The sequence below is a fragment of the Penicillium canescens genome (assembly GCF_028828765.1).
Source record: "Penicillium canescens strain IBT 15451 chromosome Unknown utg000005l_segment0_segment0, whole genome shotgun sequence".
Taxonomy (NCBI): Eukaryota; Fungi; Ascomycota; class Eurotiomycetes; order Eurotiales; family Aspergillaceae; genus Penicillium; species Penicillium canescens.
Window position 1 is genome coordinate 1,115 of NW_026703967.1, and position 24,752 is coordinate 25,866.

A 24,752-nucleotide genomic window follows, 5' to 3' on the forward strand; every position below is an offset into this window, starting at 1 on the left:
TCTATCCGACTTATCTATCTAACCTCCTTACCTACTATCCTTCTAATTTCACTACTCCACTATCTTAAACTCTACCGACCTATTTATCCTACTCTGAACCTTCTTCCCCATTTGAAATTCTTATATATCGTCCTATCCCTATTACCCTTGTATATATATCTCCATCCATATACCTTCGAATTTAATCCTCCTCCTAATATATATCCCTTTCTCTCCGATCTCTGTTCACTTATATATCTTCCCCTACTGCCCTTTCCAAATATTTATTTTATTATCCTACTCTACCCTACGCCGATATCTTACTACATCTTAATATAACCCTACCCTCTTACCCCGTTATAATCCTAACCCCTTATACTACAATATCCCTACCCCCTCTCTCCCTCTCTATTAAAACCCTTACCCCTCGATTTAACTAATAACCTCCTCCTGTTCGCTACTACTATTCTACCTCCTATCCTATTTATATTTATCGAATATCTATTTACTTCCTACCTTATTATACTCCTCCGTTTATATATCTATATATATATCCTTATTCTTAATACTAATAACATACCCCGGAAACATGGAACCCTACCCCCTTACGCCGCTATAACCCTGACCCCTTAAATTTATCACTACCCTCTCGCCTAAACTCCATATTATCGGAAACTCTAATATCGATAACCCTAACCACGATATGTAAATTCTATCTCTTTGGTCTCCTCGGGAAATCTCGTACTGAAATATACATCTCCAATCCTAACCGATCTACCTATATATATACCTGCCATATCTTTGCAATCTCACGAAAACCCATACTCTTGATACATCCGACGCAACCAAACATACTCATGCGCTAACCGGGAATGCCTGGTGTCCACGGACTGCGCTAAATATGCTCGTACGGCGTCTAAATCCGTCACGCGGATATTGGCACTCTTCATCCGCTGGCGCCACCATTCGTACCCTCCCTGTCGCCCATCGGCCCATTGCCAATGGATTAACATCGCCATCATCGGATACAAAAACTGCCGGTATTCACATTGCTGCCCGGCCTCCCAACCGGGACAAATCGACTGCGGCATACCACACGAATAACAACAATAAAATCCTCCTGCTATATACTGTATCGAATCCCGAATCGCCCGCACCCATCGTCGACACTCTGCACTCTCGCCCGCGGGGCAACTCCACAAATCATGCTGGACATCATCCCGCTGCGCCTGCACGCATAACCAACATCGGTGGTTCCACTGCCGTGCCTCCTGCGCTAAAAACTCCTCGTCCGATAACTGCTGCGCTTGCAACGTCCGCACTCGCTCCGAAATCGCCGTCTGCACCATCTCCTGCTGATGGTACCGATGCTGCGCCTCAATGGGGACCCCGGCGTCCGACGCGCTGCTCGGGATGCTCGTATGGGGATCATCCATCTCGGTATCACTGTCCCTATCATCGGTCTCGGCCGCCTCCCAATCGGGGTCACATTGATCACACCGTTGCTCGACGAACCCGAACTGCCGGTCGTGGTCGCCGCACTGCTCGCGGGTATCTCCATCGATCTCCCCATCCAAATAACCATCCAACACCGCTCGACGACACTGATGATCACTGGCCATGTACTGCCGGACTAACTCGAACCCGCTTTGCTCGCGGGGCGTGTTCTGGTCAAACCATGCCGGGACCTCGTCAAACCCTTCCGGCTGGATGATAATGGCTTCACTGGGGAATTGATCCCGTCCGGCACGGCCACTTTCTTGTGCGTAATCCAACAACGACCGGGGAAACCCGATGTGAATGATGCATCGAATATCGGGAATATCCACGCCCATCCCTAATGCACTCGTGGCTGCAATCACCCCATTCGCCGTACGTCGGAACTGTTCCAATATCCCTAACTTACTGTCCTGGTCGCTGTAATATGCGGCACATCCTAATATCTGGGCCGCCTGCGTCACAATATTCCGGGTGCTGCCGTACACAATCACTCGTCCGGGCCGCGCGCGCCGTACGCGGTCACGAATGAACTGTTGGATACTGGGCTGCTCGATCCATTGCGTCTGGGATCGAAATGCCGATGCAATCACGGGCCGGTACACCCGGTATGCCACATGGTGACGGCTGGTTCGCTCGCGGTGGATACTGATGTCCTCCCGCTCCACTTGCATTCGCTTGAACAACCGGGTCTCCTCGCATGGGGGCAATGTCGCGGTCAAAAACACCATCTGCACGCCACACTGATGCAATCGACCTAATTGCTGTAACCGTGGGCGAAACGTCGTGGACTCGCTCAACATCATATGGCATTCATCGATAACAATCCGGTCCAACCGCATCAACTCGCGCTGGCGGTTCAAAAACGACTGGAACCCGTCCGTGAACACGGACTCGGGCGTGACGAACACAATGGCCGCATGATCGGGATGTCGATGGCTGGCCCACTCGACACATGGAATGCCGGCGGCCTGGCATCGCTGTTGCAAATCCGCCCGTAATGCCGTCAATGGCACTACTACAACGGTCAATCCGCCGCGCTGGGCCACCCACGCGGGCAACATAAACAACATACTTTTCCCACCGCCCGTGGGCATTACCACGACCACCCGGGAATGGCCCGCTTGAATCGACCGGATGGCGGCCCCCTGCACCCCGCGGAACTGTATCGTGGGCTGTCCGGTCATCCGCTGCAACGCCTCGGTCATATTGGTCTGCTCCACCAAATGCTGACGCTCGTCCCGCATTATAACCCCCTCGTCCTTCCACCGGGGCTGTGGCCGCTTACCCAATACGTGGCTCGGGATATCCTTGATGTTAAACCCTAAAAAATCATGCCAATGCACGCTGCTCGTCCGAAACCCGGCCTGCCGACCCGCTGTGGTCCCCTGCTGCTGGCTCATCATGCGTCCATACACCATCTCCGCTACGTGGGTCGTGTGCGCGGCTTGTAAATCGGCAATATGTCGGATCCATTGCTCGTCGTCCATGGCATCCTCGTTCTCCTCGTCGTCGGCTATAACCTCGGTTCCATCCTCGCGGACGTTGTGTGGGAACGGTTTGGCATTGCTGAAATACCGCCGGCTAATGGCAATGGCAATGTCCCGGTATGCGGCCAACGTCAATCCATGGTGTAACCGTATCTTACTTTCCCGGACCATCACATCCGTTACCCGCGCCGGCGTCCACTCCCGTCCACTACCGGCATCCACCCCCCACATCTTGGTGGCATGCGTGTCGGGAACGGCGTCTAAATGGCATGCCTCTTCATGGTATGCCTGCAACATCTCGACAAATGGCAACACTAACCATAAATACCACACCACCAACTCGCCCACTTCGCGGGGCACGTACCGATGAATCACCTTGGCATCCCCGCTGGCGTAAAACCCCTTGTGGTACCGGGTGATAAATGCCACCAATCCATCTTCAATAAACACATTGCGGTGTCCACCGGCGGCACTGTTGCGGTGACGGATACTCAATAACTCGGGGCCACGCGGGGGCTGCCCACTGGTGATATGCGAAACAATGGCTAACTTCTCCTTGAACTCATTGACGAACCCGAAAAACCGTTGAATCGCATCAATACTGAACCGATTGGTCCTGGCTTCCATAAACCACTGCTGCAATGGATGCTCCTCCCGTACCCGGTCCACCATCCACCGGGATCCATCGACGGGCCACGGCGTACGCTCGTCCTGCAAAAACTCCACCCGGCCTTGGGTTGGTTGAAATCGTCGGCTATACGATCCCATGGGATGACGGGAATCTGGTCGGGTGGGCACCGCAAAATCTGGTTGACCATCAATTGTCGTGCGCTGGCCGTCAACCCATGAATGAACCCGCGGAATGCCCCCATGGTGAACCGCATCGTTTTGTACGACAATTCGTCCCCGTTGCCCCAACCGATATGCCCGACGGACGGGGTATTGTAATGGACCTTTAACCCATATCGGCGTAAATCCATCATCCATTCCATCGGACCGGCGGTACCGTGCACCATAAACCCGGTGACCATGATACGAATCCATTCGCGCCATGTCTTGGTGCCTTCTCGTGCCTGCTGGGTGAATGCAACGGGTGGTGGGGAACTGTTGGGCAAACTACCAAATGCGGGCGAACTGGATACTTCGGGCGTTGTGGCTCGGGTCTGGGGCGGACTGCGGCTATCCCGTTGATGTGAAAATATATAATCGACTGGACTGGGGTCATCCCACTCCCCCACTAACTTATTCTCCCCAACCTGTAATAACTCACGCGCATCCGGGTCTAACAAAAACGACTGATGCACAACGACGAACCGGGACACCTTGATTACGCTGGACAAAATCTGGGGGTAACTGTGGGGATCCTTCCATGGTCGACCGGTGTCATGGTCACTCACACCTAACACGGCCAATGCACACACCAACGCTAACTCGTACTCGGTCGATCGAATGCGCTGGTTTAACAATTCAATCATAAATTCCATACAATCGGCTTCCACGGGTTGTAATACGTCCGGGTTCGGGTCGGTACCGTCGGTGGGGATCGGCTCGGCCCGGTCCTTATAACACTCGGCGGAATGCCATAATGCGTCCCACGCCTTGCGTTGCCGTTTACTGAACCGGTACACCGGACTGTTCCAATCATGCTGAACTTGGGTGCGGGCGAAAAACATCAAAATGCGGCGCCATGGGTCGACATGGCGCTCCAACTCATCGTCCGTATTCATATATACCTGCAATGGCTTCGATGGGATCTTCTCTATGTCGGTACGGGCGGCTTCGATCCGTAACAAATGTCCTGTCCGTTTGGTGATACTCTGGCTTTTGCTGGCAACACGTAATATGGTATCCCAAATCACCCGTGTGGTACCCTCGTCACCCTCCGCATCTTCCGTCGGGCTTTCAATGCATATCCGTAATTCCCTGGGGTTACGCCCGCGTAAATATACCGCCCATCCCGTTCGGTCCAACCATGGATTGGCTTCGTCGATGGCGCCGGGCTGGATCTCGCTTTCTAACTGCATTTTCCGTGTAAACACCTCGCGTAACCGCTCCACGGCTTCGGCGACTTGCGTGGCCTGGGGTGGCGGTGCTTCGGGCTCGTACTGGGGACCGGGATGGCGTATGTGGATATAATGCGACCCTAACCCACGGGGAAAAAACCGCTGGCACACGACTCGCTTGGCTCGCTCCTCTTGGTTCTGCTTGCCTGCGGCGACCTCGGATGGTCGTGGCTTGCCCCCATGGCCGTACGCGGAAAACCGATGCTCCCTCGACCAATGCACTCGCAAACTGTCGCGACTGCGGTAAATCTGCTGGCAAAATTGGCACTGTAACCCATCTTGGTAAATGGGCAATACCGGAACGGGACGGTTTACGCTCGTGGGGAACCAACTGGTCTCTTCCTTGACGCTATCCCATTCATCGGCATGTCGGATAATATCCACTACCTGTTCTGCAACACCTTTGCGGACGCGGTGCTTGCCCTTGGGGTTGGTCAAATGACGGACTATCTCCTTGGGCTTCACTCCATGCTCGCACTGGCGACAAATGGCAACTCCCCACTGCTTATTGCAAATAAAATACCGGTCGGCAATGGTGGGTTCTGCCGGTTCACTCATACTAACCATGGATATATATCTCACAATGCGGATTGTCCACTGAATGTATGCTGGTGAAACCCTAACGCTGGGAACTGCTCGGATGTTGATAAAATTGAAACTGGGAACTGATCGGAACCCCTGAAATCCTCGACTGGGTTTTCAAACGAATCGAACCAATAATGCGTGTGTGATGAATCGCGCGGTGATGGGTGTTGGGGTTTCATGATATTGGTGATGGCGCGGCCGACCGTACCCCATCAAAATAATTCCCCAACTTTGAATCCCTGTAACAACCTCTCCAAAACGTTGCTTTGCCTGGTAACTCGGGATAATAAACAATTGACTGTTCAATTGGAATTGGTAAAAATTTGAACGGAAAAAAACCACGGGAACGTAACTGTAATGGCACCCTGAAACTAACTGTAATCTGCCCCCTCGGGAAACCCTAACCCTATATAAAAAAATGCTGACTAAACTGTAACGAGCCTCATTACAGTTCACCCCATGGGATAGCCTTCGTTTTCACTAATAATGCTAATTTTAAAACGAAAACCTCGAACCCTACCCCTTTATCTATTACACCTTACCTATGATATCTCTATATTATAATAACTATCTAATGCTATCCTGATACTTTGGTATATCTTATATAACCCCTATTACCTTATTTTAAACCTAGTAAATCGCTCCCTACCCCTCTATCCGTACGGGGGCATATATACCTTATACGGGCCGAAAACAACCTTTACGGGCTAAATCCTATTACTAATGCTAATAACCCTACGTTATACACGATATAATAATACTAAATATATATATCTAATAAAAATGTCAATAATTCAAATTTTCCTAATGCCTATTTCAAAATATATATCGTAACTTCGTCTAATGTCTTAATGACATATTTTCTCACTAAGCCCTTATAATCTATATTTTACCTTACAAAAATCCTAAAAAAATGAAATGTCTGACTCGCTAGTTAAATTACCTATATATTGGTCTATACCCCCCTTACGCTTATGCTTTATGCCTATACTACCCCCCTTACCCTTATGCTTCATACCTAAACCACCCCCCTTATAATGCTATACCCCCTAACTTACCTATAATAACCTATCTATTTCACCTTACCTCTCTTCGGCTATACTACCCCCCCTCACCCCTACGCTTTATGCCTATACCACCCCCCTCACCCTTACGCCCCCCGAACTTACCTATAATAACCTATCTATTACACCTCACCTCTCTCACTATACTTCACCTACCTATCTATTAAACTTCACCCTCTTATTATTAAAACCCTACCCCTAATATCATTTAAAACCCTTACCCCTTTCACTAATACTAACCCTCACCCTTTTATTAATACTAACCCTTACCGCTCTCACTAATATAACCCTCACCCTTTTATTAATACTAACCCTTACCGCTCTCACTAATATAACCCTTACCCCTTTCACTAATACTAACCCTCACCCTTTTATTACTATAATACTAGCTAATATATCTTATCTCTCTACCTATACTTTCTAACCTACGTCCGAATAAATGGCCCTTTCCTATATATAATAACCCTAACCCTAGCTTTCTAACGGACCTCGGAATTCATGGCTTCTCTACCTACTCCTATTATACCTATCGTACCCTACCCTATTTCTACGGCCCTCACAATTTATTGCTATTTCTACCTACTCTAATTACACCTATCATAAAATAACCTAATATTAACCTTCTACGGGCCGAATCCTACTCGCTATTATAATAAATATACGATATATACGATATAATAATGCTAAATATATATATCTACTAAAAATGTCAATAATTCAAATTTTTCTAATGCCTATTTCAAAATATATATCGTAACTTCGTGTAATGTCTTAATGATATATTTTCTAACTAAGCCCTTATAATCTAAATTTTACCTTCTAAAAAATCCTAAAAAAAATGAAATATCTGGCTAGCCAGTTGGATTACCTAAACATTGGTCTATACCCCCCTCACCCTTATGCTTCATGCCTAAACCACCCCCCTCACCCTTATGCTTCATGCCTATACCACCCCCCTTACAATGCTACCCCCATACCTCACCTATACTAACCTGTCTATTACACCTCACCTCTCTATACTACCCCCGCACCCTTATGCTTCATGCCTAAACCACCCCCCTTACAATGCTACCCCCTATACCTTACCTATAACAACCTACCTATTTCACCTCACCTCTCTTCGGCTATACCGCCCCCCTCACCCTTATGATTCATGCCTAAACCACCCCCTCACCCTTATGCTTCATGCCTATACCACCCCCCTTACAATGCTACCCCCTATACCTCACCTATACTAACCTGTCTATTACACCTCACCTCTCTTTAACTATACCCCCCTCACCCTTACGCTTCATGCCTAAACCCACCCCCCGCCTTACAATGCTATACCCCCCACCTCACCTATAATAACCTATCTATTACACCTCACCTACCTATTACACCTCACCTCTCAATTACACCTCACCTCTCTATTTCACCTCCTATCTCTTCGGCTATACCGCCCCCCTCACCCTTATGCTTTATGCCTATACCACCCCCCCTTACAATGCTACCCCTATACCTCACCTATAATAACCTATCTATTACACCTCACCTATAATATCCTATCTATTTGACCTCACCTCTCTTTAGCTATACTACCCCCCTCACCCGTATGCTTCATGCCTAAACCGCCCCCCTTCACCCTTATGCTTCATGCCTAAACCACCCCCCTTACAATGCTACCCCCTATACCTTACCTATAACAACCTACCTATTACACCTCACCTCTCTTCGGCTATACTACCCCCCTCACCCTTATGATTCATGCCTATACCCCCCCCCCCTACAATGCTGCACCCCCCCCTACCTCACCTAAAATAACCTATCTATTGCACCGCACCTCTCTTTGGCTATACTACCCCCCTCACCCTTATACTTCATGCCTATACCCACCCCCCTCTACCATATTATACCCCCCCACCTCACCTCTCTTCGGCTATACCACCCCCCTACCCTTATGCTTTATGCCTATACCACCCTCCCTTATAATACGACACCCCCCGCCGACCTTACCTATAATAACCTATCTATTACACCTCACCTCGCTATTACACCTCACCTACCTATTACACCTCACCTCGCTATTACACCTCACCTACCTATTACACCTTATCTCTCTATTACACCTCACCTATCTATTGTACCTCACCTATCTATTACACGTCAAATGACCTATTCCTAGCACCTAATCAATTAATGACGCTATTCAATACTCTCACTATATTACATCCTCTCACCATGCTCTATCCACATCCTTCGGACCCATATATACTCATGTACCAATTTCACCGTCTCACCATCATGCCGTGACCCTAAATATCGCACTAGCTCGCTCTCATTGCCGATTGATACCCCGAGCCCGTCTAATCTCCGAGCCCACGCCTCCTTTATCACCTCACTTCCCTCGCCGTATACCATAACTGCTAGCCCCGATAATAACAACCCTCGATACGTACAATACCCCTGGCTACCGGCATTCACGAATCGACTGCAAATGGACTGCGGCATTCCACACCCGTAACAACCACCGAATGGGTCATATTTGATCTGCCGGCGTACCCGTAGCCACCAGCCTTTCGGTGATTCATTGCCGTGCTGGGTCTGGGCCCCGCACTGGTATAAATCATGCTGGTCATCCAATCCACGCTGTGTACAAAACCAGCATCGTCCCATCCATAATTGGGCCTGTTGTTGTAAAAATTCGACCCCGGTGGCAATTTCTTGATGTCCTGCCTGAGCTACCTCTCGGACGACCTCTCTCTCACGGTCTAACCGCTGGAACTGGCTAATTGCATGCGTGGGGATCGATGGACGGGCCACGCGCGTTGGTAATGAATGGGTCAGCTGCCGTGCCGTCGAATTGGCCATTGGGGCTGGCATTGAATTGGCCATTGGGGCTGGCATTGAATTGGCCATTGGGGCTGGCATTGAATTGGCCATTGGGGCTGGCATTGAATTGGCCATTGGGGCTGGCATTGAATTGGCCATTGGGGCTGGCATTGAATTGGCCATTGGGGCTGGCATTGAATTGGCCATTGGTGCTGGCATTGAATTGGCCATTGGGGCTGGCATTGAATTGGCCATTGATCCTGGCAATGAATGGGCCATTGGTGCTGGCATTGAATTGGCAATTGGTGCTGGTATTGAATGGGCCATTGGTGCTGGCAATGAATTGGCCATTGGTGCTGGCAATGAATTAGCAATTGATCCTAGCAATGAATTGGTCAGTTGCCTTGGCATTGAAATTGAAATTGAAATTAAGCCATGGGGTGGTCTATTACCTGGTGGCTCAATACTATGACGATAAATCGGACTAATCGATCCGACCTGGGATCGAAATCCGACCGATTCACTCTCACTTCGCTGGGAAATCACTTCCGGTGGCCCCTGGCTATATTGAATACCCTCCATGGCTGAATCGACCGGGCTGTCGGCTGGCTGGTTCAAAACATGGGTTAAAACCATGGTATCGGACATCTGAAATGATGTATTGGAAACTCGGCCATTTCTCTCACTTCCTATCTCACTTCCTACCTCACTTCCTACCTCTTCATTTGCCTGCCAATGCTCGTCACACCTATCGCAGCGCTGCTCTGTCTCATCGGATTCTCCACAATATTGCCGTGGATAGCCATCTAAATACTCGTCTAGTATGACGCGTCGGCAGCTATCTCGAGACATATATCGGTCAAGCCTTGCTTGCTCAGCCTGTGCTTTCACGGGGTCTTCATGAATCGGGTCCCATTTTGGCCGTAAAAACCTAGCGGGTTGTATAATAATGGCCTCACTACGATGCCCGTCTCGGCCAGCACGGCCGCTCTCTTGCGCATAATCCAATAAGCTGCGTGGCAAGCTAATGTGAATTATACTGCGAATATTGGGTATATCAACACCCATGCCTAGCGCGCTAGTAGCTGCCACTACCCCGGTTATATCGGCCTGAAAACGGGCTAGTACGCCATTGCGATCGATGGTACGGCTGTGATATGCCTCACATTCGACTAACTCGGCTAGTTTCTCGACAGTCTTGGTGGTGGGCCCGTAAATGACCACCCGGCCGGTCTGAGCACGCGCGCGCGTAATACGATCTCTAATAAATCGTACGATCTCGGGGTTCTCTACCCAATCGTAGCTATTAGCGTATCGGCTTGGGTTCGGCACCGTAGGCTGCCATAGCCGGTAAGCGACATTCATGCGATGGGTGCGAGCTCGAAATAAATGGACCTTCTCTCGCGACGTACGTAGCCGTTGAAATAGCTGGTTTTCGGCCGTCGGTGGCAGCGTGGCAGTCAAATATATCATCTGAGCCTGAGCCACGAGCAATCGACCTAATTGAGCCATGGCGGGCCTAAAATGGGTCTGATCATTTAATACCACGTGGCATTCATCGATCACAATGCGATCTAGCCGATGACATAGCCGCTGGCGGTTCAAAAATGTCATGAAATCCTCCGTAATAGCTGATTCCGGCGTCACGAGTACAATCGATGCCTGGTCTGCCGGCCGACGGCTCTCCCACTCCACGCATGAAATGCCGAGCCGCCGGCATCGATATACCATGTCTCCCCGTAATGCAATTAATGGCACGACCACCACCGTCACCCCACGGGGGCTGATCCACGCGGGTAGCATGAAAAGTAAGCTTTTTCCACCCCCGGTGGGCATGACGGCCACCACCGGGCTCTGGCCTTGTTGAATCGCTGCTAACGCCGGTGCCTGCACCCCTCGGAGTTGAAGCTCGCTATTTCCTAGCATTCGCTGTATCTCGGGCTCTATAGCTGCCTGCGTCAATTGCCAGCGACGCTCCGTACGGCCGATCTCGGCTTCCTTCTGCCATGGTGAAAACTGGGCCATTCCTAACGCACTCTCGGCCCCGCCGTCATCCGTGGACATAAAGCCTAAAAATCGATGCCAGTCGGTGCTACTAAGCCGAAACATCTCACGCCGGTGGGCCGTCGTACCGGGCTGCTCGGTGATGCCACGGCCGTAGATCATGCCGGCCACGTGGGATGAATGGGCCGCCTGGAGGTCAGCAATATGCCCCATCCATTGCTCAGCATTCATGCCGTCTTCGTCATCCTCTTGTGAAGCATCGGCCCTTGCATCCTGCTGCGTATTATTGGGAAATACGCTAGATGGCCGCATAAAGCGACGGCTAATGCCGATAGCAATATCTCGGTAAGCATTCAAATTGATCGCTTGCCCATTAAGCCCAATGGTGGTCTCCCGTTTTAAGACCTCACGGAGTCTCTCAGATGACCAAGCTCGGCTAGTGCCAGGATCCGGACCCCAGAGGTAAGCCTGACGCTGCCTACTTGCCAAAATTAGTAAAAATCATGAAGAAATTGAAGAAATTGGAAATTGAGAAATTGGAAATTAAGAAATTGGAAATTAAGAAATTGAGAAATTGAGAAATTGAGAAATTGAAAAAACTCACCTCTTGATCTCTTCCACGCCGTCCGATCTCCGCACCTTCGCTACGTACGCTTCCAATCGTCGTATAAATGGCAATACTAGCCATAAATAATGGACCACAAGCTCGCCTACTTCCCGGGGTAAATAGCGATGAATCACCTTCGTATCATTAGATGCGTAAAACCCCTTGTGGTATTGTGAGACGAAGGTTACGAGCCCGTCCTCAATAAATATATTGCGACGGCCCCCGCTATCGGTATTGCAATGCCGAATGCTTAATAGCTCTGGCGCTCGAGCCGGCTGGCCACCACTCACGTGAATAGCAATAGCAAGCTTCTCACGGAAATGCGCTACCCGTTGAAGGTATACGTCAATTGCTGCCATCCGTAGCCGACCGGCACTACTCTCGATAAATCGCTGCCGTACGGGGCCGTGCTGCCGGACCCGAGAGATCAGCCATTGCTCACCGACCACGGGCCATGGCGTACGGGTGTCATTTAAAAAATTCCACCCGTGAGCTGTCTCCGTGGGATCGTCGTAAATTGCCTGCCATGGAATAGCTGGAACGGACCCATTTTCGACGAATAATAGCTCATTGTGAAGGATTTGGCGTGCCGAGGTTGTAAGCCCGTGGATGAACCCACGGAAGTCACCTATTGAGAAATTGAATTGCTGGTAAAGTAGCTGGTCCTGATTCATCCAGCCGACGTGGCCCGTAGTGGTGCTATTGTAATGGATCTTTAAGCCGTACGTCCGTAGATCTAATAGCCATTGAATTGGACTATTAGTTCCACGGACCATGAATTGGCTTACCATCTCAGCCACCCACTCTCGAAATGATCGCTGGGTCTGCCGAGCCTGGGTAAATTGAATAAATTGCGATGACTGCGTCGGTGGCAGAACTGGGCCATTTTCAAAATTGAAAAATGGATCATCTGATGTCTGAAATTCAGGCGTATCGAGTGGACTCTCGGTATCCCAATCCCCTGCCATTTGATGCTCCGCTAGCTGATATAGCATTGCCTCAGCCGTGGAATCCAATTTTAATGCCTTGTGGACTACCATGAATCGTGCAATTTTAATAAGCTTCGATAAAATCGGAGGATAGCTCTCTGCCGTACGCCAGCCTGTCTCACCGCGACCGAGCACTGCCGTGGCACAAATCAGCGCGCTCTCATAGTCCTCGACCTTAATTCGATGATTCAGAAGCTCAATACAAAAATTGAGACACGCTAGATCAATAGCAGCAAGCTGGAACGGAGAATCGGTGCTATTTTGCTGATTCGCTAGCGATTCGCTAGCAATTCGCTGCGTGGGATGATCCTCGGTGTCACTCTCTGAATGCTCGCTATTATCGCCTGAACTAGCCGTGGCTGAACTAGCCGTGGTTGAACTAGCCGTGGCCAGGCTAGCTGACCTAGCAATGCCTACGCTAGGTGATGCGCCCGGCTGAGCCAGTTTCCAAAGCGAGTTCCACGCGGCTCGCTGGCGCCTAGTGAATTTGTAATTTGGACTGGCCCATTCGTGCGAGGCCTGCGTACGAGTGAAAAACATCAAAATTTGCTGCCACGGTATGGTATGTCTCTCGATATTATCGGCATCCATGTAAGCTTGTAATGGCTGGTGCGGCAGTCGGTCACGCTCCGTCCGTACGGCCTCGGTGCGAATTGTATGGCTAGTTTTCGTACAAATCAACTGGCTAATTCTCGCGACGGCGGCCATTGCATCCCATATAGCGCTTGCCGCCATTTCCGTCGGATCGGATGAATCGACCTCGGGTGGTTGGACGCAGTCAATAAGGTGCTGTGGGTCGATTCCACGGAGGTAGACGGCCCACCGCGTACGACGGAGCCATGGATTCGCGTCATCGCGCTCGCCAGCTTCAATTAGCTGGGGTAGCTCACTTTCCTCTTTGAAAGCTAGTTCGATTTCATCAATAAGCCGGTCGCCGACCTCGGTCGCGGGCATTGAATCGGTCTCGGCAATGGCCTCCGCCCCGAGCGTACGCACCCGAATATAATGAGATCCTGGCCCCTGGATAAATGCGCGCTGGCATCTTACGACGCGGGTAAATTGCTGAATTTGCTGCTCGGCCGCCGATAAACCTTGCTGCCGCCGACGGCCGCTATAGTGAGCCGGTGCGACCCAACCATGCTGCTCACGCCAATGCTTACGTATAGTGCTAGCTTTCCTAGCGATAAATTGACAAAACTGACCCTTTTCGCATAAAATGCCATCCGAAAAAACTGGCAAATTAGCAATTGGGTCATTTACCGCGGTCGGAGCTTGCCATTCATCGCATTCTTGCGCGCGCTCGGAGGTCTGAACAGCTTTAGCAATTTGGCGTGCTTTCGGCATTGGAAAGCGATGGTTCGGAGATTGAAAGTGTCGAAAGACCTCTCTCGGTCTAACGACGTGCTCGCATGTCTTACACACGAAGACTGGGTCTGTCGAAGGTTGGTGAAAAAATTGGGTTTGCATAATAAAGGTGTAGATATATATCGTACAATAGTGAATTGCATGAAATTTGACGAATGTCTAATGCTAACTTTGGGGTGAAATAGTGTAAAAGAAAAGTGAGACAATAGCTAGGAAGCTTTCAAACCCCCTAAATTAATGGCTACCCCTCCTAATCATTATTGACTAGCATTATCGAGGTTGTTCTATTCGTCTAGAGTGCTGTGGTAGCGTCTTAGGTGCTAATCGTACACCGTAATGGTACACCCCAACAAAACATCTCTAATTTTTAATCGACATTTTCTCGATAACTAGTAGGCTGTGCATGCTCCGAAGCAAATGGGAGATATTTCACATAGTCTATTATAACTTATAAAAATTTGAGAACGATCGGAGTTCATTTGACCTCTGAACCCTGGCGAGGAAATTAACCTGAACTCAGGCGGGGCCCACTTTTTATGTCCCATAGTTAAGACAAAGCCCTAACCTGAACTCTGGCAGAGTTCACCCACCCCCGTGGGATAGGGGCCACCGGTACTGTTTTCGCTCCGCGGTAACTGCCACCCGCATTTTCGGTTCAAGCTCAAGGATGTTTGCCGCTAAGCGATCGCGTCGGTTGGCGATTGATTCTTCATCGGATGTGATCTCGTCTTCGGTGTCACACGCGGCCAACAGAACTTGTCGTCTGTGCCTCTTGCGGGGCCGGAGCATCCGTCCAGAATGTCGCAAGACCTCATATTCATCCAGGGCTTGGATCATTCGCATGCATAAGTCTTGCGCCACGGTGCCTTTAGCCTTGCGCTGGGCTTTCAACAACGACTCATCTCCAATTCTGATACCAAAGCGAAAGACAGTCTGCGGGGCTTTTCTCTTCCACGCTGGGGCATCGGGATTCTGGGAAAACTGATCGGCGATCTGTAACAATTTCTCATAGAATTCCCCTTCAGGCAGCCTAACCAGATCCATCTCCGGTTCCATGGCGTTCTCCATGTACTGAGATTCGCCAGACGAGCGGCCCCAGCCAGTCGTTGGATGGTGTTTGATATATTCGGCAGGGAAAGGGTCACCCCCTCGCGACACACCATACCATTGCCTGTAGTGTTCGTACAATCCGGCATTGAAGTTAGACCACCATACCTCCTGTCCTGTATCCTTAGACCTGCGCATAAATCCATTGCTATGTGGGTATGGAAGTAACCAGTGGCTTTGGAGGAATGAAGTCCTTAAGACTTTCTTCCACTCCCGCGCTCTATTCTTGCCCAGAATTTGGTGGAGAGCCTCGAAGCTTTGCTGGTATACCATACGATATGGCTTGTCCTTCCACCCCTTCCGATCAAAACGGCCATCTTTCCACTCCCATAGCCAAGCGAAGATAGTGTCCACGCTCTTTACCGCGATCCGACGCTGATCTAGAAGCTGTAACGGTTGGGCGCCCTCGATAAATACGCCGCTGATGCTGTCATAGCTAAGGGGAACCTCTCCTGCTAGAGCCCGAGAAGCATGGTCCGGGTGTAACAGTCGTTTGACCTGTAGAAACACGTCCTTACGAAACACACAAAGAGACAGTTGTCGTAGGAAGTCCGCGAGAAGATCGAGGCAAGGAGGAATGGAGCTAAATTCTTCCATCCAGCGGTGGGCCTGGTGCACCCGTAGGAAGTCTAGACGAACGTCTCGGATCTGCGCGTACCGTGCGTGGAACGCCGCCTGCATCGAAGGGCTGTTAAACATCATATATTGCGCGGACGGTTGTCGGAAGGTCATCGTATCCCAGTTGAGCTTATCCAGAAACCAGGCATATCCATATTTCTCCATGCTGCTTTGGAATCCGAGACCTTCACACCGGCGAAGGCCGTCCGTCCGCCGAGCATCAGGCTGGAACCAGACATCCCGCCAGCAGCCGGACACCCGCTGTAGAAGGCCACCCGCATAGGAAAATTGCAGGCAGCGCAGAAACATCATCATCACCCGAGTATGTTCCCACGTAACAAAATGGCGGTCATTGATGCTATAGACAGTCTCAAACCCCACGCAGAACTTGTTGATATTCCAGTGGAACCAGAAGAGGAGAGTGGAGGTAGGGAGGGAGTAAAAAGGCTCAACTTCAGACGAAATCCCTGGAAGTTGTGCCTGGTGAAGGTTGCGCTCTCGGAATTCCTGATCGATCATATAGAACAGACGGAGGGAGATGCGGTGCTCTTCGCGAAGACCAAATACTTTCATATAAGATCCTTGCAAGGCAGCGTGGCACCGCTGTTTCATGTTCAGATATGCCCGGATCAACGCGATTGGGTCATGGCTGAGACCGCCCCCGACATACTGCCAGGTCTTACGAAGCTGAGGATCTAGTGCCAAGGTTTCTAGGGCCGGATTAGAAAAGGGATAAGCATCCCCTGCCGCAAAGACCTCCTTAACACTGGAATAAAACTGCGTGTAGAGGAGACCGGCCTGCCGCTGCGGTGAGGATGGACGCGTTTCTAATGTGAGGCTGCCAGTATCGTGGAGCAGACTAATGGGATAAAACTGCTGCTTTGGACGTGAGGATCCAGGAGGATGCTGCTGCCCGATCCACTCGGTATACGACTCTAGGCAACATCGCCGCCAGAGGATGGTCTGTGGCACCACTGGGCTTGCACGGAGCTCCCCGTCCGAATGGAGCCTAGATGCGTGAAGTCCAACACCACCAACCCGTGAGGGCCCAGTAGGACAGGTCTCTTTCCCAATGTCGATGTAGAATTGATCGGAGAGATAAGACTCGTCGATCGTGTTACCCCAATGCTGGGCAAACTCCTGCATCATACCGTTCCACGTATTTGCTTTGGTCAATGTCTTTAGGTTTTTACCCTGGACCAGGATAGTCACGTCTAGGAAGTGCTGGAACCCAGCACGCTGAACAGTCTCTAAGATATTCGCCCATACAAGCGGGAGTGCATCTGGTGGTAGGAAATAAAATAGACGCTGCTCTCGAGCTACCGGATCCACTCGCCGGGAGCGCATCTCGACTCCCCGGGCCGTGGCATTGAACCGGCTGTGATCAAAGCTAGAAGGATAGTGCTGGACTAGAGATCCCTCGCAGTGCTGGTAGATCGCAGGCAGGAGGACTTGATCCATCCAGACCCGAAAGTCATCATCCCGGAGCCGGCTGGACTGCTGCTCCTCCCGGTATAGTCGCGGAAACAGAAAGTAGAGAGAAATATCTTCAAATCCAATCAACCGCCCGAAGGTATAATGCGGGATGTTATGTACTGGTTGTTGGACGTGGTGGGTGCGGCCATTGCTTCCAGTATGGTGTACACGAAGGGGATCAAGGTGGAGACTCGAGTGAAGATCAGAGACGGGCATCTGAGTTGGGTTCCACCGCACGCCAAGTTTCGCTACCGCGAGGCTCTCCGCAAACCCCACGATACTATCAATGTCAAAGGTGACCCCGGTCGGGCGTTCTCTTTGATGATCCACAGCGAGGCAAATATGGGCGGGAGGAGCGTCAGGCGTGACTGAACTAATCCCGGTATAAATCTCACGCTTTCGTTCTGCACTAGTCTGTCCTGCTAGGTTGTCCTCGCGTCTGGCAATGGTCGTATCGCTGAGAACATCCGGAAAGCCCCCGTCGACCTGAACCTGGTCTATATATTCTCCTAAGCTGATATGCTCGGCGTGCTTGAGTTCGTGCTCACTCTCCTGCTGCGTATGGCACTGGTAGCAGCAACCATGGTGTTGCTGGAGCTGATCAGCAAGTAGTCGGGCGAAGTCGCACATGACATTGGCCACGTTAGGTTCTAGTGTTTCCGGTTGTGCAGATGCCAAACGTTGTAGAGGCGGATCCACCTGCAACGAAGTCTCTGTGGTTTCTAACCTGGGGCTACGCTGATCAGGCCATGTTGGTTGGGTTTCCGGAGATATCGCCCGAAATGGCTCATCAGTTAGGTCAGTGGGCGGAGCTAACGGCCACTCATCGCTTGTAGGCGGGTTGTTATCTGTAGATAAGTCTAGTGGTCTAAGTCCTAGGCTGAGGGGCGGTAGGAGCTGCTCAATGTCCGTAGGAATCGTTAGTTCGCCGGGGGGAAAGTAGGTTGGCAAAGCTTCATCGACATAAACGGATGCTGGTATTGTAGTGGGATAATACCGGTCGAATTCTATCGCACGCTCCACAGCACGACCAGATTGTCGCTGGTTTCGCTGTGCTATGATCTTAGCCTCTTGTCTTTGCTCGGCGGATGCATACTTCCGAGGCCGCCCTCGTTTGCGCGTAGGGGCTCGAGGGGAGTCGGGCGCCATAATACTAAAGAAGAACTAGAGTAAGAGCGATGGTAAGCAGATATCGAGCTTACTAGAGTCGAGCCCCAAAATAAGGGGTCAATGACATAAGCATGGAGGGCGGTTCTGATCTATCGAGGCGGTTTATGATCCCTCATATAAATATTGCTTATGGTCCCAAATAGGCTTAGTTTTGAGGAAATAAATCAAAAAGGGTTTAGTTTTGAGGACAAAAACATGAAGCACGATTATGTAACCGTTTTCCCTTCAAAGCTCCAAAAATGGCCAACTTCGATGGGTTGTAACTCCGTGACCGTATAAGTTAAAAGAATTCTGATTGAAGAAATAAAGTGGACTAAGCCCACTGCTCCGTATTGGGGCTTTATTGAGTTAAAAAAGGGCTATGTGGTTGTTGGTCGACTTCCGTTTTCTGCTACTGGTAGCTACCCCCGTGGGATAGGGGATATGTCAAATGGTCTATTATAACTGACCAAAATTTGAGAGCTGTTAGAGGTCATTTGAACCCTGAACCCTAGCGAGGAAATTTACCTGAACCCTTGCGGGACCCACTTTTTATGTACCATTATCTCCCATAGTGAAGGGACCGCCAAGACCTGAACTCTAGTAGAGTTCACCACCCCCCGTGGGATAGAGTTCACCCACCCCCGTGGGATAGAAGGGTTTCATAAGCAGCTTACAAAGTCGTCTTAAAAATTACCTCACTCAATATCAAATTTTTCTCTGAATCAGACCGGTCCCGAAGTAAGCGCCTTATTTCAGCAAAAGTCAACAGACTGATTAGCGAGTTGTGATTTGTCAGCGCGATCTAAGAAAGTGCAAAGGGCATTGGGATGTAGCGTTGGTTCGGCTGTAGGCTGCGCCAAAACCAGTATATGGGTTCCAAGGTTATGACCCTAAAGCCAAACTGACACCCGACTGGCAAAGGGAAAATTACCCAAATAGGACAATGACCTGCCCCACTTGATTGACGTGACCTTTCGATGCAGTTGCGGAAAGTATTTAAGACGGTGGACAGTCCTGGTCCTCGATCTGGGCTGTACCATAATACAAGCCATTCTATCACGCTCACAGCTACCTCCTGGCAAGTAATTAAGTCTTGTCTAATCATGATTGTCCTTACAGGTATGAAAATCTATGGAATGCTCTCTTTCGAACAATGAGTAGCCAGGGTCTCCAGGTTCTACTGGCGGTCTAGGCCGCGTCGCACTCCAGACCCTCCTCTCAGAGAAGCTGGTCCAGATCGCGGGGCTGCGAATTTCGTCCTACAATACGGCTGCTATCCCGGCCGCCGTCCGTGAAACCGGGATTGAGATCCGCAGGGGCAACCTGTATGAACCGTCGACACTGGTGGAGTCGTACTCCGGCGCGGAGGTGTTGTTCTTGGTGTCGTTCCTTTCCATGGGCGAGGAACGCTACAAGTTGCACCGAAACGCCATCGATGCCGCGAAAGCCGCAGGCGTTCGGCATATCATCTACACCTCGCTCTCATTTTGCGGTGGAGCCGAGGGCAACACCAGCGTTGCGCAGGTCGTGCAGGCCCACCTCCTAACGGAACGCTATCTAAAGGATAGCGGGCTTACCTACACGATCCTCCGTATGGCGTGTTACTTCCACCTATGGAATAACTACGCCGATTTTCTGAATCTGGATGCCGCTCCCAACGTCGCCCAGGAAGCTGTGATGCCCAACGACGGCCCCGATCATTTGGCGGACAGGGCTGAGCTGGGAGAGGCCACCGCAAAGGTCATCGCGAACTGGGTATGTGTGATTTTGCACGCACGGAAGAACTGGCTGTGGGCTGACCCTATTGTAGCAAAACTACATCAACAAGACCCTAAATTTCGCTGGACCCGGGCTCTTGACTGGCGTCGACATCATCAAGAAGTACATAAAGCATACCGGCAGGAAGGTCAACGTTCGCGTCTTGCCTGTTGAAGAAGCCATCGCGTGGCACGTCAAGAATGGCAGTGTGCCACCGGAGCAAGCCAGCTTCCTTGATAACTGGGCGAGCTGGCACACTGCCAATTCTCTTGGCGAAAAGGCCTTCCTTGACCCTACCTTCGAACAGCTGCTAGGCCGAAAGCCTAAGACGATTGATGACCTGACTGATGATCTTTTCTCCCCATCAAACGCCCTCGACACTAAGGACCTGGTGGGAATTTAACTAGTAGACATGAAGCAACCGTAGGTGAGAGCTAGCACTCATCCTCGGTAGAACTCCACAGCCCACGTTCAACGACGTGCCTATTAGCAAAATACGAATCACACCAAACAGGCGACTCACCCGTATGCAATTTAGAGATGTAACAAAACTAATTGCCAAATTCATATGTAATGCGACTGATAAGATCTACAAGTAAGCGTAGCCTCGGCCAGAGGAAACTATCGTCGAAGCTTCGTATCAATATTCGTAGCCGGGCGTCTTGTGCAGCAGAAATCAGTAACCGGGATCCTGGAAATAGATTTGGCGTTTCCAGAAACTAGACCCAGTTCCCAGAAGTTGAGTGCAATTTCCTAGTGCCTACGCAGGTCTTAGGAACCTGCAATATACCCACCCTCTGGAGTGGGACCCAAGATCGGGTTAGCGAATCGCTATGAGGCGGATACTGATAGAGTGATAAGGGTACATTGCTGCTTCAAAGAAATTTCCTGCCACCTAGAGGGTTCGAACGTGCGACCATCCATTAACGGCAAACCGGTCGTCCCCAAAAAATAATTAGATTTGTTCTGTTTAGAGTGTCCCATAGTAGAGGTACCAACTCGTGACCGTTAGTCTTAGACCCGTCCTTACTCTATGACCCAAGAAAGGATTTTCTTGGGCTTGTGCAATCAAAGTCACGGAAAAAGTGGAATACATCGACCATGGAGATATATGCGGTTGTTGTCCGGGGTTGATCTTGTTATTGAATATGCATGCAAGCCGTATGATTTTAGAAATATATTTTGGGATCAGTGTTAGAAGGCCGCACGGTAACTGCACGATTGAGTATACTGTATCGTGGCATGTCGCAGATGAAATTGACCGACATCATATACAAGACAGGACAAATATAAGTCAACTAGAAAGTCAGGTAATGGGTCAAGCTCGAAATCTCAAAAAGGTGATTGATATCTCTTGGCTGAACGTCCATTTTGAAAGAATCTGCCACGAGAAATCCAGCCGGAGGAAGATCGTGAAAAGGTGCTTAGATTGGATGATGGATTGAGGGGAATCTGGTCGAAGCGAAAAGGCTTAGGGTTTCTGCCAACACAAATAATAGCCAACTCAGAGAAGAGAAATGTCACCCGCCGTAGCTGAAAGATTATTGAAAGTTCGGCAACCCCCTCTAGGATCGATCTATACTGTGTCGTTGAAACATCACTTCATCTGGACCGCTTAGTATATTTGTATACATTGATGCTTTTTCTCTTGACATGTTCAAATTAGTCAACAGCCAAGCGATTTGTGTCTTCGCCGTTCTGCCTTCCCTTCCCAGGCGGTAAACTACAGGATTAACAAACTGTCAGAAAGCTTGAATAGTACTGCGTGATTTACATTTACGGGCCTATTTGACCAGGGGGAACCAATTGAATAGAATCAATATTGATTGATCCAAGAAATGATCAAAGAGGGTAGAAACCGTGGATACGTTAATCATTTGTATTTCCAATTCCTGACAGAGAAGAGGTGGGAACTGCTGCGATACTCAGAGTAAACTGGTCCAAGTTGTTGCAGTTGCCCAACATTACATACAAACCCCATAAAATATAAAACACCAGAATAATCAATAAGAGGAGCCTGCAAGTAACTCTCCGCCTTCACGGACATTAGTAAATACAATATTTTGTGGGAGTCCTCGGCAGTAGAACAAGACTGATTCCTCAACAAAGGCCGAAACAATTATGGTAAATTGTCCGTGCTACCATCAACACCATCTGAATACTTTAGCTCACTGCAAAGCGACTTCGAGCGCGAAGCATCGAACCCCAATTCCAGAGACAGACGAGAAGGACGCAGCAGATGAGGACAAGGAATCCCAGTAAACTTTACCCCCAGTGGATACCAAGGTTGATGAACATGGGTCTAGAGAACATGATAGCCCCGGCTGCGAGACTCGACCGCGCAAAATCATTTGCGGCAAACAAGGGCGCTGCATACTTTGGATAGGTGAATGCCAAGTATAGGAACATGCAGACTATAATTGCAAAAGTCCCAACAATACTGAAAGTTAGCCCTACTATAGTTGCAATCCAATGTACGCTGGGACGAGCTGTCCAACCTATGCAACAGTTAGCACGGTCTTCAGAAGGAGCGGGCATATAATACCGAAGATGAATAGACCAATTGGCAACCAAAAACAAGCGAATAAAGCAGGTACTAGGCGCTTTTCAGGTTCCCGAAGCGCGGAAACGCCAAGGCGCATGACCGGCTTCACCACAAAAAAATGCCAGTGAAAGATCACAAGACCTCCTGCTGCGGCCAATCCAGGAAGCACTCCAATAAATGGCAAGCTAGATACACTGAAACTGAATCTATAAATTCCTTGGTATACCAGTGGGAATGATTCGAAGAACGAGTAAGAGATACCATAGACGAGACTCGTATAGATCGTGGAGTAGAGCACAGCCGGGTCCAGAATGTTGATCTCGGTCGGCTTAATCAAAGCATCATAGACGACCTGACGAGTAGTGAGCTGGGCTTGGTCAATTTCAGCTTGGGATTTGAATGTAGTATTTCCAGTCAGCTTTCGCAGCCGTCTTGCACGATAATAGAGGATCGTCGATGATGATGTCTCAGGCAAGGAAAAAAATAGAATGCCACAGATTGGCCCGCTGAGCCACAGCATTTCCCATGAAACCCAACGCCAGTTCTCAGCAGTGGCGCTGAAGTTCCCAATTATGGGGCCTAAAGCAGGGGCAAGAACAGCTGTAATTTGGGTTTAATTAACCAATGGACCCATAGGATATAGAGGTATCATGAAAATAAGGCTTACTAGCACCTGCCCAGATGACAAGAAGATATTGGCACTTGAATGAGTGGAAACTGTATGAACACACCTGAGTCTCGATTTCGTGGCCAGAATTTGTGTAGTAGATTGACTTACTATATCTCCAAATTTTGCCCCTCCAGTAGCAAGGCATGGAGATCCTATAAAAGGGGGATTAGTATATGATATTTTCCTTTCGGAATGTATACAAACCGAAGAAACCAGTCAGGAATCGGAGGACTAGAAGGCCGCCGAAGTTCTCCACCAGTGCAGTTGGTATCCATAGTACCGCAAATATGATGACCGTGATCACATAGGGCGGATTTCGACCCACGGCTGGAATCCTAACAATGATATCAGCCAAATCATATGAGAGGTTTAGAAGGATTGGCAGACGTACTCGCTGATAGGAGAGAAGACCATCGCGCCAGCTCCATCTGCCATTCAATTAGATGTAATCAACTAAATAGATGGATTTCAGAAATGATCTATCTATACTTACACGCAAAAACATACAATGCCAGGCCTAGAGAGGATGCCTCAATACTGACACCGAATTTCTCAATGATCTGAGGGACTCCGCCGATATAAATGGAAGAGCCAAGGTAGACAGCAAACGAATAAATGTTTTAGTCGTAGGATGTAAGTACCACGCACGACTGATGAGCATTCTCGCAGGGGCAGAGACAACATACCAAATTAAAAATGCCACAAACGCTTTCTTAGCCCTGCCCCAGTTCTGAGGGTTGTCTGGATCGTCTGCAACAGACAGTATTTAGATCAGGGCTATGGGATATCTCGCTCTTCAGAGATTCTCACCTGTTGTGTACCAGTCTACTAATATTATACCTTGTGCAGTTTTAGTAGGCTCGATGACTAGAGTACGCTCTTTTCCGAGCGTGTGCAGACTTTGCTGGGTAACTAGTCGCTCGATTGGGTTCGTCTCCAATGCATCCTCCAAGTCCTCACTCTCAGTACCGA

General features: G+C 49.7%; 4 protein-coding genes across 4 annotated transcripts; 2 read left to right on the top strand and 2 right to left on the bottom strand.

The window, feature by feature from the left end:
* Positions 1–1,337: 1,337 nt before the first annotated feature.
* N7446_007617 (uncharacterized protein) lies at positions 1,338–1,616 on the top strand (the record flags this gene model as incomplete). Its single annotated transcript, XM_058516362.1, has 1 exon — positions 1,338–1,616. The coding sequence occupies one exon, from the start codon at positions 1,338–1,340 to the stop codon at positions 1,614–1,616; it is 279 nt and encodes a 92-aa protein (XP_058370008.1).
* Positions 1,617–15,115: 13,499 nt separating this feature from the next.
* Positions 15,116–18,804, bottom strand: N7446_007618 (uncharacterized protein; the record flags this gene model as incomplete). The annotated part of the gene is made up of 2 exons (XM_058516363.1): positions 15,116–15,131; positions 15,197–18,804. The coding sequence occupies 2 exons, from the start codon at positions 18,802–18,804 to the stop codon at positions 15,116–15,118; spliced, it is 3,624 nt and encodes a 1,207-aa protein (XP_058370009.1).
* Positions 18,805–19,910: 1,106 nt separating this feature from the next.
* N7446_007619 (uncharacterized protein) lies at positions 19,911–20,968 on the top strand (the record flags this gene model as incomplete). The annotated part of the gene is made up of 3 exons (XM_058516364.1): positions 19,911–19,926; positions 19,982–20,562; positions 20,618–20,968. 3 exons carry the CDS (start codon positions 19,911–19,913, stop codon positions 20,966–20,968), a joined length of 948 nt encoding a protein of 315 aa, XP_058370010.1.
* A 1,862-nt stretch (positions 20,969–22,830) lies between these two features.
* Positions 22,831–24,194, bottom strand: N7446_007620 (uncharacterized protein; the record flags this gene model as incomplete). The annotated part of the gene is made up of 6 exons (XM_058516365.1): positions 22,831–23,063; positions 23,111–23,710; positions 23,778–23,811; positions 23,889–23,932; positions 23,985–24,115; positions 24,172–24,194. 6 exons carry the CDS (start codon positions 24,192–24,194, stop codon positions 22,831–22,833), a joined length of 1,065 nt encoding a protein of 354 aa, XP_058370011.1.
* Between the last annotated feature and the right edge of the window lie 558 nt (positions 24,195–24,752).